General features: G+C 38.8%; 1 protein-coding gene across 1 annotated transcript in view; it reads left to right on the forward strand.

The window, feature by feature from the left end:
- Positions 1-398: 398 nt before the first annotated feature.
- afg1lb (AFG1 like ATPase b) overlaps positions 399-14,304 on the forward strand; it is a 30,085-nt gene continuing 16,179 nt past the window's right edge. Inside the window, exons 1-6 of the mRNA XM_079256047.1 lie at positions 399-504; positions 694-989; positions 5,091-5,145; positions 5,352-5,453; positions 5,748-5,875; positions 10,068-10,167. Coding sequence (XP_079112173.1) covers positions 408-504; positions 694-989; positions 5,091-5,145; positions 5,352-5,453; positions 5,748-5,875; positions 10,068-10,167 — 778 coding nt within the window. The 5' untranslated portion in view covers positions 399-407. The remainder of the gene's footprint in view (positions 505-693; positions 990-5,090; positions 5,146-5,351; positions 5,454-5,747; positions 5,876-10,067; positions 10,168-14,304) is intronic.

The raw sequence follows: 14,304 nt of genomic DNA on the forward strand, positions 1-14,304 counted from the left end.
CGATGCGATCATCATGTAATTCATCCTAATCGATATCAATTTTCTGGAATGATTAAAAATAACAGGACAGTTTCATTGTGTATGAATAATTATATGAGTTAAGCCAACTGGATCTTAAATTGTTTTATTCTGCTGTTGTGATCCAAGTGAGTTTTTGTGATAAAAAACGTGTATTATATATACTTCAGTTTGTTTTTGTGTATGTATGTATGTATGTATGTATGTATGTATGTATGTATGTATGTATGTATGTATGTATGTATGTATGTATGTATGTATGTGTGTGTTTTCTTCTTTTTAACACAGAAGACGTCTTTTCCACACGCTGTCTATTTCCTTACTGGTGACGATTCCGACTTGTATGTGCAAATAAAGTTTCATTATTTTGAAACATCATGGCGACTTACATGGTCTCTTTGGCTATGAAGTGCTCGCATAATATTTTGTTAAAAGACACTCTTCTGAGCGTAAATAAAATTTTCCCGGGCAGGTGTGCTGCAAAAGGTAAGTGTTCTCCGTCTATAATGCAGTTGACTGAGTTTCAGACATACTTGTGCTTTTACAACTTACGAGTTACACAACATACTGCCTTGTTGCCTTTATTAGTTGTTTTTTTTCTTACTACGTAAATAATTAAATCCAACCATAATTACATGATCCTGAGTGATTACCGCTGCTGTCTTTTTTTTAAAGGTTACAGTAACTGGAGGAAATTCAGCTCGTCTGCATCATCCCGTTCCTCTGACCCTCCAGCTGCAGATACTGGTGGTTCCGTTGACATTGTAGGTCACTTTGATCGCCTTGTGCAGAGTGGATCCTTGAGGAGAGATGATCAGCAGAGACTTGTTCTTCAGCGGCTCGCTCAGCTGAAGCACAGACTAAAAACCTACAGTAACAGCATCTATTTGAACCCACCAGCAGAAAAACCAAAACAGGACAAAGATGAGCCTCAGAATGATGACAAGTCCTTCACTGTAGATGCTGAAAAGGTAAATTAGTTGTGATGTTGACATGATGTGATTCACATGTATGAAAAAGGTTTCCACATGCAAGCACAGTTTATCAATATATAAAATCTATAGTTATAGTACAACTATAGCTATAGTTGTATCGTTATAGTTGTGTTACGCCTCTCGTAATTGAATTTAGTTACATAATTTTATTTATTTATTAATTATAGACTTGGCAAAAATAAAGAACTTCCAATCTAAGTACATCTGACTGAATACAGACAGACAGACAGACAAGTAATCAATTATATGATGTTTAGCCATGATATCAGTACAGTCTGGCTGCAAAGTTCCACAGGGAGAACAGTTCCAGTGCAGGTTTCACTCCGGCCACCTCTACCAAAGACTTTTCAAAATAAGATGCATTCTGGTACTGCATAGAAGATTTTTCAAAATGAAATGTGCTGAGGAATCGGCTTACAGTTTGTTATAACCATACAGTCTATGGTTATAACACAGGACTGAATGTTTTCAGCACAGCCTGCTGATTTTAATATATTGATACGTGCACATGACAGGCTCACTAAGTATGTGTACTTGAACAGTAAAGACTTAAGATCTTTAGCTGGATGTTATGTTTATATTATGTTTTTACGACACACCAGTTATAATGTAAGGTTTTTTTTTGTTGTTTACCTTCAGTTACCATAGTGGGCTTCTGCTTTTTTCAAATCAAATATTTATCTTTATCCTCCTCTTCTTCATCTGCTTGTGTTTTATAAGTGGTTGCCAAACCACCTTCTCTATCTAATCGCCTCCCAGGTGGTATTGGGTGGGGTAATGGTGGGTGCAGGATAGTTTGTTTATTCCTGCCCTATGGTGGAGGTGGCCTGATTGTACAACCTGCACCGTAACTGTCCCCACAGAGGAGCTCTGCACCCTCTCCAGGATTTAACCAAACCACAATACGCGAGTCTGGTCCTTGGTATTATGAGTGGTCCTCTACTATCATGTAACTTTTAGATAAAGCCCTTTTCGATGCACCTGAATGGCTCATTACCATTGCCTCTGCAGAGCTGAATGACATGCACATGAGTGAATTCAGCTATTTAATTCAGGTGTGTTAGAGAAAGTATACATCTAAAACTTGCAGGATATATACGACTGTAGGACTGGACTTTAGCACCTCTTTATGGAGAGTTATGCTGCAGTTTACTTTCACAGCAAAGGGAGTTTCTGCTCTCCGACTTGGAGATATATTGGTACTCATGCTTGTAGCTGTTGAATTAAGAAACCCATGGGTGATATTTAACAGCTTTTAAACATCTTGAGTGCCAGCAGAGTTACTTCACTTGATCCACTGATGACAATGACGTGATACCGCTAAAACTAACAAAGCTGCAAAGTTTACTTTTGAGAAACATTTCCATTTGTGTTATTGAGGGCAATAAATAACCTCTATGCACATGATGACTAAAGTCACTTCTCCTTTAACATTGTAGACACTATTTGGTGTTTAGGGAGCCGCTGTGGAGTTCAGTAGTTAGTGTTACAGTCCTACAGCAAGAATGCGTTAGTAAGAAGCGGTTTACATGTTATTTTCATGCTGGCGTGGATTTTCTCTAAATGTTTTGGTTTCTTCTCACAGTCTATAGATATGCATGTAATAATATTTGGTTATTCTAAAGTGGGAATGAGTGTGGGTATGTGCATGAGTGTTGGGAAAAGCTCAAGACACTTGTTGCCAACACAGTGAAATCATGTAAAGCTAATGAATAAAAAAGCACAAAGTTTTAGCCACTTCTGATCAGTTTTGTGCCAAATTTTGCAGTTTTTTTTCTTACACTGACGCAGCTAGTTGTTTTTCTCTCTTGAGTAGTTTATAGTTCTTAGAATTTGTTGTAAATTAGAAACTATGAGTGATTCTGGCAGCTGGACTCTCATGTGATATATTGACATGTAACATAGGAGGAATGTACTGAGCCGACTGCACAGCACTCCACTCCAGTCGCATCAGTGATGGTGGCCATGGAGCTCAGGTCATGGAGAGAGTAGGGGTCTGGGAAGTTTATTGTCCATTTAAGTCATGGAATGGTATAATGCAGGGGGCTGTTGTTGTTTTTAGGTCAGTGAAGCTGACTGTCTCATATTCGGGGGTGGGAGTTGTTTTTTGGCTGGCACAGACACACAGGGTTAGGCAGAGATTTTGGAAGGCAGCAGGGCAGACCTCCTGCTGGGCTCGTCCCTGCACCCCACTCACTCTCTCACCGTCCCCATGCAGTAATGAGGAGATCCCTATTGTTTGGACAATTCTTGTCCTTTTTCCTTTTGATTTGGGACTCTTACAAATGCTTTGGTGTAAAGCTATCAACATCACTACAGACCACAACCCCTCTCTTTTAGCACCTTATTTCTTGTTTCTGTCTTTTTATCTCTCTCTCTGACACACACACACACACACACACACACACACACAAAGACATATACACACTGACTGGAGTACTTATGCAATTATTCTAGTTTAAATCAGGTCATACCGCTGTCATTGCAGTGTCTGTTCTCTCTGTAAAAGTGCCGCCATTGTCCTCACTAACTGACCAAGTCTGAGAGCAGAGTACACTTGACTTAATATTGACCCAATGTGGCGTGGTTTTGCGGCTGGTTGGCTGACAATGGACTATTGTTCAATGAGAGCCACCCTCTTCAAGTCAGACTTGCATCATAGAGTCCTCCTGTACACAGTATGCCTTCAGGAGGACAGTTGTTCAAGTTGAACCTAACTTGGGCAGCTATGACCACTTCTTTGGCCATGCTAGTATGAGACATGACATCTTCAGCTCTAGTTAAACAGGTTCAAAAGCATTTTTTTCTCAAGTCATTTAAAAGCCAAAGGAGCATGTCCTGCATGTGAACTTTCCACTCATGTGCCAGTCTGTATCCTCCACCAGGAGAACAGACTGGGCTCCAAAGCGCAGCGAGACGAAGTAGCTGAGGGACAGCCTTGTCTTTCTCCACTCTGCCGTAGCGGAATGATCATCCACCACTGACAATTACCCCACCATGCCAGAGGGCAGCTTGGGAAGTCAGAAAAAAGTCACATGCTGTTTTGCCAGAACAGACAGGAAAGGCTTGTGGCTCTTCCAGTATTTCACATCCCGCTCAGGACAGGCGGTGGATGGAAGAGCAGAAGGGGCAGAAGAGGAGGGAGAGGATAGATGGCAAGTTTGTGCTTTTTAATTTGGTTTTCAATCTGCCGTTCTCAACGTTTATCAGAGTCAAGTGCTCCTTGTGCAGTGGAGACCAAGTGCATGAGCACACCGAGTACCATCCTCATGAAATTGTTGCTAAATTAAATATTAAGAGGACAATCCTTTCTGTTTAGTGAGTGATTTAATTCCAAAGCAATTTGGTGTTGCCTAGTCACAGATATGGAGCATCCTCAACCGCAATGTTCTTCAAACCTACATAAACTAATGTATAATTTAGCTATCTGCAGATACAAACACTTCAAGTTATTCTTAAGCGAACTGATGACATGTACATTTACACACCCTGGGTCCTCGCTACTTATATTTGGCTTTACTCTGTATTCTCAGCTCGGTCACACAGGAGATATTTTTTTGAAGCAAGGACCTTTTTGATAATAGGAGGCAGGCAACACAATGACTTCCAGCAGCACCTCAATGCAACAGTACCGTATCACAATTAGCAGCTCTAAGCAGACTGCACAGACAAGTCCACTCCATCTCGTATGGAGCCTCATCCAGTCCTCTCCGTTTTGTCTGACAAATCCCCCCATTGTTCCTCTGATGATGCTTTTCTTTCGTGGGAACCCTGGCTTGTCTTGTTGATTAGATCCCCTTTGTCTTCCTCCCCCGCAGCGGGCCAGTCTGGAGAACGTGAAACATCACACTGTAGTGGTGGCTTAATGCCTCAGCATACTTTATTTATGAAAATACACTTCAGACGTGCATTATAACAAATATAAAGAAGTTAATATAGTTAACAAGCTGTCGTCATTTTTGCCATCAATTAGGAGTTAATGCTGAGTTGTGGTGGATTGTTGTGAATAATTGGTTTTGATTACAAGCAGCTGTTAAGATGTAATGTAAGCATCATTTTCCCTTTTTCTCCCCAAAGGAGGAACCCCTTCCACCACCACCACCCAAAGGCTTCTATATATATGGAGATGTTGGTAAGATTGTATTTGGAGAAGTTAATGTTCTTTTTTATCTAAAAAAAAAAAAAAAAAAGTAGATATAACATTTTTTCTGTTATTTAATAATAACAGAAAAAATGTTATATCTACTTTTTATTATTATTATTATTATTATTATTATTGATGATGATGATGATGATGATGATAATAATAATAATAATAATATTTTGTCTCCCTTCTAGGCACAGGGAAGACTATGCTCATGGATATGTTTTACTCCCATGTTAAAAACTCTTGTAAGAAGAGAGTCCACTTCAATGGCTTCATGTTGGACATCCACAAAAGTGAGTCATTTCCTCCGACACCGGGCCACGAAGGCTTGCTTGCATGACTTTATGGAGTTGTTCCTTATTTTTATTTATTTTATTTTATTTTATTTTTTTTAAACATTTTTAATGCTTTGACTTCTTTGTTGGCAATCCTGTATTTAACTCTGTTTGTCCCAAACGCCTTATTGCTAATTATGGACCATTATGCATACAGGTGAAATTACTGCTTTATTCAGTTTCGTCTGCGGGTTTGGGTTGCTGATGCAGGTGTGCTTTAAGATATGCCTGACGTTTGTGTGCTGCTTGAAGGGATCCATCGGAGGAAACAAAGCCTGCCAAAGCGAAGGCTAGGGAAAATGTTCACCTATGACCCGATATCACCGGTTGCCATGGAGATTAGCAATGAGACCTGCCTCTTGTGTTTTGATGAGTTTCAGGTGAGTGCATTGCAGGCACTGCTCCTGTGCGTGCATATTTGCATGTGTGTATTTTTTATTAAGCCTGCTTAGAAATCAGTGAATATACTGTTTTGTTTTGTTTTTAATAAATTGCAATGTGAAAAGATATAAATTAGCTGTAGGAATAACACACATATGGATTAAGTCCTTATATTTAATCTGAAAGATTATTTTTATGTGGTATAAATAAAGTCTGTTTTTGTAAGTTTCTTCAAATCTTAAGTTTTTAAAGATGCAAAAATTAGTGAAAAAATTAACAACATTTCTTTATTTGAGAAGTTTATGATTTTGTTTTTAAACCTTTTATTCCTCATTTTAACACACAACGCCTGGATTTTTTTGTATGTATACCAACTGTTGATAGCTGCAGACACATTGAACTGAATGAAATTTGCAATATTTTAATTCAATTCAAAGCCAGAAACAGTAAATACGCAGCTAATAAAGTTATATTATCACTCATAAATCAGAAATCTAAAAAATTATATAAAAGATTGAATGAAAAAAGTTCACATTGTTTTGGATAGATTGGCCTTCTCTTTTGCTTGATCAGGAAAGGAAAAACTGCACTCAATTTCTCCATATTTAGATTATAGTTTAGGTGTCAAGTTCTTTCTGTATGAGCAACTGTGTGCTGTGAGCTTGATTTTGAAAAGGAAAAAAATCTAAGTTATAAAGCAGGACTGGGGACATCTAGTGGCTTTTTTGGAGCAAAGCAGAAAATACTTCCTTTTCTTTCTGCTGTGTTTTGTGCAGTAGTTCTTCACTGAATTAATCTCACAAGTATAAATAATGCCACATTTTCATTTTCAGTATCCTAAAACTGAGCTCTTTGTCTGCTACTGTTAGTTACTGTTACTGTTGGTTTTCTCCTAAAACAGTCCAGGCAAGTCTACTGGATTTACTATATTAAACAGCACCTTCAGTCATTAGTGATGCAGATATTCTCATTATTCTATCCTTTCGTGTCAGAGGAGAGCCCCTCTACTGAAGCTCTCACAATTCTATGTAAGGTGGTTAGTCATTCACTGCTGAAAAAGGGGGGGGGGCACGTGTTCCTGTTTTTCATCAGCCAGCCAAACACATCTGTTAGCAGCACAATGTTGCTCTTCTCACTGATATCATTACAGTTAATGCCAGCAGGTCAGAGGTCACAGAAGGTGCTGGAGCGCTCTCTAATAACTCTCCATGCATCTGCGAGGATCAAGAGCTGCTCCTTTCATCTGCCCGTCTTTCAGATTATAAACTGCGGCGCTGTTTGTGCCTTCTCATTGATTTGTTTTGTTTGCTGTCGCCAGCTTTGCTGTTTTTGCTCGTCGACTGTTGCTACCGGTGAATGGAGGGGAAACAAGTAAACATGTGTGAGTTGTTTGTGATGCATAAACAAGAGGTTGTGAGGTTGGAAGAGTTGGGGGGTGGGGGGGTTGCGAGGGTCTGTACCAATCAGCATCCTCCTCCACTCAGCCATGCAAATGAGGCGCTGGGTATCAGTCGCACTCTCCTGCTTCCTTAAGTGAGTGGAGCTAGAAAGCGACTGGCGGCGGCGGGTCAGATGGATCTTATCCTCTTAAATGCTAATGACATTTCTCCATTCTCTTCATTAGCGCCATGCCATTATCAGTAATTTGTAGCCCCCCTCTTTTCTTTTACGACCTCCGCTCGGTTTCCCTAATGAATACTCGCCATTGAGAGGTCCAAGATGGAAAGATGGGAAGAGAGTGAGGAAGGAAGAAGAGTGAGAAGCAAACTGCTTGAGCGTTATTGTCTCAGGGCCCCAGTCACTGTGCAGCCTCTGAAATTGCTCATAGGTTGTGTACATAAAGAGGTGTAACATCAAAAGAGGTTTAATTTGGCACCCGCGAGGCTCGCTGTAAACTGACAGACGCTTGAGTAATTGGATGCTCATTTAAATATCGGCAACGGCTGACAGAGATTGCGCCATTATTTTTGTGTTCCACAAGTGCTACATCAGTCCCCTCCACCTTTCTCATTCGGTGGGTTCCCATTCTCTTTCCCTCTCCCGCTGCTCACCCAGCAATCAATATTGCCCCTCGTTCCGTGCCCATGTTGAGGGCACATGAATAAACAAATCCATGCTGTATAAAAGGTCATTTTTAAATGATTCTTTTGAAATGAAAATAAAATCCTGTGGTTGCAGGAAATGCGGGGCCCCTTCAGAAAGACACAGAGCGTTGGCTTTCTGTTGATTCTCATTACGCGCACACACAATCACTCATGGGCACACACTAATTTGCTGCCCTTAGCCACCTCTTCTCAGTGAAATCAAGGCTTTAGTACAAATGTTAATCAAGTATTGGCAAGGGCAGCGAGGCTAATATGCAAAAGCAGAAGACTCTCCAGAGTGTGAAAGGAGGCATATGTTGTGGGTATGGCCATCAGAAGTGCCTGTTGTACATGGGGAAGTAGATAAGAGGAGTAAGAGAAAAGGGAGGTGCAGCAGACACCTGCTTGATCATGCAGCAGTCCAGTTTGTGGATTTGAAGACACAGCTAATAGATTCCCTTAAAGATATGATGTTGACATGTACAGTTGTACTTTCTGGCCACAAACGTAACAACAAGACACTTATTTGTGTTGATTAAAAGTGAAGTTAAGCAAATAGCCACACATGGAGGACAGTGAAGATAAGAATTTCGTTGACACTGACTGTTTACTGGATTTAGATTTCAGAATCTGTGGACCTTTAGCGAGAGATCAAAGACAAACTGTATATGTTTATTTTTCATTTCTCATTATTGTATTTGGCTGCTCTCTTAAGGTGTGTATCATAGACTGTGAGTGTATATATAAATATTTCTTTTGGAATACATAAAAACTTTTATCTTATAAGATAAACATTCATATTTTGAAGTCATAAATGTTATTGTGATTCCCATCGATCCTAGCTGTAAACCTTTTGTTCTGATTTGTGTCCTTTTTCTCTGAAATCTGGTCAAAAGAAAAGCAAAGATTGTGGTTCAGAGTGAGACTATCACAAGATGTGTGTCATGACAGCGAGCGTGACTTGATTCGTCTTTGCACACATCTCTTGTTGGTTTCAATTAACCTTCCTGTTTATTGCTTAGAAGTTTTCTTTCAGGTAAAGTAAGTTAAAAGTCAAACACCACTGATGAGTTTGGTTTTTTTAGATGGACTATGTTCAGTGGCTTTCAGGAGTGTTCCCGCCTGCTAACCTGTGTCTGTGGAATATCACATTTACAGCATTACCTGAGTTCATTTGGAAGGTTTTTTTAATGTTTATTGGTAGAAAGTGCCTTATCTTATTCAATATTAATGACAGTTTGTCAAAACTGGTGCAAATTCATTAATTTTCTTTTACTGCTAACTCTCCTCAGTCGGTCATGGTCCTTAATCAGAAGTGCTCAATACATGCCGCTTTGACTACTGTGCATCACAGGGAAACATGATTTCTCCCTTTATGGATGTTCAAAAGAACAACATAGGTGGAAGAGGGAGAGAGATGAGAGAATAAGAACAAAAGTGAGAGCACTGGATTGCTAATAGAAAGGTCAGAGCTCTTCATTTAACAGCCAGCGACTCATAAACGTCCTTGCGTCAGTGTTTTCATTGACCTTTGTTCATTGTGGACTCATGGAAATGATGTGGATGAAAAAGGCAGCAGACAGTTGAATTGGATTGATGTATTGTAACTTTGTATGGCCTTGTGTGTAGTTCAGACAAAACACATACACACAATTTAATGTGCTTTTTATAAGGCCTTCTTTGATAGATGCTTTGTTTGCTCTTATGACCTCAGTGCTGACTGACATTGCTCTGTTTTCAACCTTCTTTTCTTCTTGTTTTCGTGCATCATTCTCACGTCTGCTCAGTTGATCGGTGCAGATCTGCCGCCTTGTTCCAGCTACTTATCCCGAGCAGAAAGCCGCTTCGTGACCATTTGCAGTCAGTTCAAGTGGTTTAGGGTGCATGTATCTGAGTGTGTGTGTGTGTGTGTGTGTGTGTGTGTGCAAGTGTGAATGGCCATGACCAGACAAAAAGGACTGAATGAGCACACCTGAATGACACTAATCAACATGGAGTGTCGATGGCTTGATTTGACCTCAGACACACAAACATGTGCACACACACACACAGTAGATTATGAATTGCCAAAATGTGGTTTTCTTCTTCTCTGGTCTTCTTCAATCAGGTGACAGACATCGCTGATGCCATGATTCTGAAGCAGCTGTTCGAGACAATGTTCAAAACTGGAGTGGTGGTTGTGGCCACCTCCAACAGAGCCCCTGACGGTATGACCAGCCTCATCAATACACCTAATGTACTTTTGCTTCTTACTTTTTGTATAGTGTTGTAATTGTGTTGGTAGTGGACCACTCTCTTTAGTTCTTGCATCCAAATTTGACTGTCTGAGTCCATGTAAAGCAACTGGAATGAATCTTTCTAATCCATAGACTAATCCAGCAGTAGTTTTAAAAGATCTACATTCAAATGAAAACCCTTCATTGTGGATCATTGCGGCAGTTTTCACAGAAAAACTAATAATAAATGCTTACAACAACTAACATACAACAGGTTAATATTGTAGAAGCTCAAAAGATTTAAGGCAAGTCTCATTCACCAATTTTTCTTGCAAACAAATTTGTTCTCAAATCTTACTTTTGGACTTTTAACTGAATTCACTAAAGTCTTGTGTTTTAGGTGTGCTTAGAAAAGAACAAATCATGGAAACACAAGTTGAATAAAGTCGGTCTTGCGATGTCTTCTGCTGTCCAGTTCATTTAAATACAATGCTGTATTGTTTTTGTCAGATTTTATTTAAAGGATTTCTGGTCATTTAAAAAGCATTATGTTATTTTACAATAAATCAGAAGATACCGCAAATGAAATCCTAATGTTTTAAGTTCCCTCAGGTAAAAAAAGTCAAATTAGTTTTCATTCATTTAAAGGGCTGCAATGGACTGGCGAGCTGTTCAGGGTGTACCCTGCCTGTCGCCCAAAGCCAGCTGGGATAGGCTCCAGCTTCCCGGCGACCCTGAATTGCATTAAGCGGTTCAGAAAATGAATGAATAAATGAAATTTAAGGGGTGCTATTATGGTATTTGGAGTTTTCTGAGCTTTCTACAGTGTTACAGTGTTTTTTATCACCTAAACGCATGTTTGAGTTTGAGTTTGAGTTTCAGCACCCTCTCCGTTCAGTTTCCATGGCGACGAAAAACACGCCGTTTTAGAGAGTTTTTTCTACTTAGAAATCCTTGTGACGTCCCGGGGGATAAGGTTCGGTGATTGGTTACCTTCTACTGGTTAACAAGGGCATGTACAAATACATCAGGCGGGTGGAAAACGTCGGATAAAGTTATTTCCAACGATGGCTGGTGAGTTTACCAAAGAGAGACATCCTGCTGCATTCGTTGCTGTGGGTTGCTGTTTTCCACTTCGTTTTCAGGCTCTGATTCAGGTTCCAACATGTAGGGCTGTATGCTATGTGTTGACATTGTATTTTGTTTTTTTATTGAGTTCATATTAGCCTAATCCTTCTGTTTATGAGATGTTACAATGACAGCGAAAGCAGTTGCGGTGCGCGCTCCCGATGTCGTGCAGTGGCGGGAGGTGGGGCTTAATGTGGAAGAGTCTCAATCCACTCGTTTTGCCCACAGGCTGATCTGACAGCCTACGGAGAAGGTCGGTCTGAAGTAAATAAGGCCATTTGTGACAATAACTCCATCATGGAGAAATGAAAATAAATTAAAATAAATTTTAATTTATTTTTATTTATATAATTTATTTTTATTTATTAATTTATTTTTATTTATTTTATATAGAAATAAAAATAAATTAGCCTGAAATGCACATAATAGTTCCACTTTAACTGATTAAAAAACAAGTTACAATCAAAGCAGTTGCTGGTCTTCCAAAAGCCACCAGTGCAACAGACTGCACAGCCTAGAAAGCACCCTCCCCACATCTGTTAGCTCAACCACGAGAATATCACACCACCATTGTCCGAGTCACCTGCACTTCCAGACCCACCTGTGGTCTTTATAAAGCAAGATTTGCTTTTTTTTTTTACAATGATTAGTTGTATTAGGAGATTGGGGTTATATCCAGGCTGCCTGGTTGTCAATTCAAATCAATCAAATTTTATTATTAAAGCACTTTTTATACAACAAGTAGTACAAAGTGCATTCCACAACTATATGCCTTTTTGAAAATTTAAAACACAGGCCATCACACGCTCAAGTTAGAATAATATAGAAAACACATACGCAATCATGCTATCTCTGTCTCTGTCACTCACATGCTCACACACACACACACACACACAAACACACACGCGCGCACACGCGCGCGCAAAGGCTGCACTGCAGAGCCCCAGTCCCTCAGACAAGACCCCCATAAGTAAGGCACTGGGGGGAAAATAGTATAAAATAAAAATAAATATAGTAACATTACCCTATAACATACACAGCAACTAAAATTATGTATAAAAATATACTAAAAATATACAAAAAGAATTAAATTCACGGGGACTAAGCAGTATAGAAAATGGATGGATGGACTTCATATCGACCATGCACTTGGATAAAGTCAACTCAAAATAGAGACAGTGTTCAATAAGCCAAATAAGTATTAATAAAACTGAATAAATGAAAAAATATATTAGTTTAAAATACATAAAAGCTTATACTCAGAGAAACTATTGCATGTTTTTAATCCTTTAAGTCTTTCTGAATAAGTCATGTTCTTCATACTGTGGTAATTGAAGGACTGAAAGTGATGTGGGAATTGGCTCTATAGTTGGGAGAAAACTCCACCAAGACTCTTTGCTTCAACAAGGAGGTAAATGCAATGATTCATATCTGTAAAATACAAGATTGGTACAAGATTATACAAGACTAATATAGTATCAATAGTTGGATCTAATAGTCTCAACAGTCGTGTAGGTGTTAAAGTGGGCTAAGATCAGTAGTATTTTAGAACTATAAAATTCATCCAGCACTTGTTATGTCCTATAGATAGCATTTTCACTGTTGTAGACATTTTTTTCATCATGAAAGAATTTATTCATCCTAGAATGCAGGTTATCATTGAAAGCAACTTTAATGATTTACAGCGACCCTTTTTATGGAAGAAGTGGGTGCCAACCTGTACGAGCAAAATACGTCATCAGAGCTTAACAAAGCCAACCAAATCCCTCATTGTAAGAGTTAAACGTTTAAGTCTGAACTGTTCACAAAAGACTGACTCCTCCACTACTTCATAATCTGGTCAAGTCAGAGTCATAACATCATTTTCCTTTTCTTTTTTTTCAATCACTTAAAACACTGAAACTCCAATTGCCACTCTGAAATTTCCAGTTACCACCATGCATTTTAAATAAAATGTCTTTTTATTTGTTTTTTCTTTTGAACAACCCAATCGTCCTAAAAAATTAAAGTTACATTTTGCTAGAATTCTTTTGGCCACAAACACTTTACTGTATAAAGAGGAAGGAGGAGATGCTGTGCATCCTTGGACAGAAATGGCCTAAATATTTAAAAAATACAGAGATGGTTAACATGGTTACAACAAACATTTTACTTTTGCTGTTCCCTTTATGTCATACGAACACTGACCAGCAGAATGTATCCTGAATAAATCCTGAAGTTTCCACCTCACAATGTACAAACATGCGCTGTCATTCTACTACAAATTGAGCAGATGTGACTGAGAATCCTGCCTCAGTCGCTGTAAGAGCCAAAGGGACTCAACTTGTTTTCTAACCGTCTTCTATGATGAATAATCCGTATCAGTCTGGCCTCCTCAATGTTTTCATACACAACACGAAGCTTGAATGGAAGTTAGATTGCTGCAGTGCTACTGTGTGAAAGAATTAAGTGCATAAATATTTGTTCCTTTTTACTACTGACTATTAAACTATTCAATAATAAGTTTATCAACTGGTTAATGTCATAATTATCCAATAATAATAATTTTTTTCCATCTTGACCTGCTAATTTACACAGAAAGGTTTTTTTCTCTGATCTGGCCTTTATTAGGGATGTGAAATTGTGACTTGTGTGTCACAACTGACCTGTGGTTGTTATGGTAGGAAAAAGTATTGGATTTTTATGTGAGAGGATCCACTTTGGTATAAATGCATCTTCATCTGTTGACTTTTTTTTTTTGTTTTACCAACTTAGAATTAAAAACAGATAAGAAGCATTAAGAGCACAGAAAGATTACAGTTAGTATATTAACCATATTTAACAACAGCTTAAATTACAATTTATTTTTCCAAATAAACTTCTGTTTCTCACCCTCAACACATTTGTCAGGTTTTTTTTTACATTAGTCTTTAGTAAATAGTTTCATTCAGTCATGTATGGCTTCAGCAGGGTAAATAGATCATTACACAACCATGCCAAGTGCTCCTTTTTTTACAGCAA

This window comes from Telmatherina bonti (genome assembly GCF_933228915.1).
Source record: "Telmatherina bonti genome assembly, chromosome: 16".
Classification (NCBI taxonomy): domain Eukaryota; kingdom Metazoa; phylum Chordata; class Actinopteri; order Atheriniformes; family Telmatherinidae; genus Telmatherina; species Telmatherina bonti.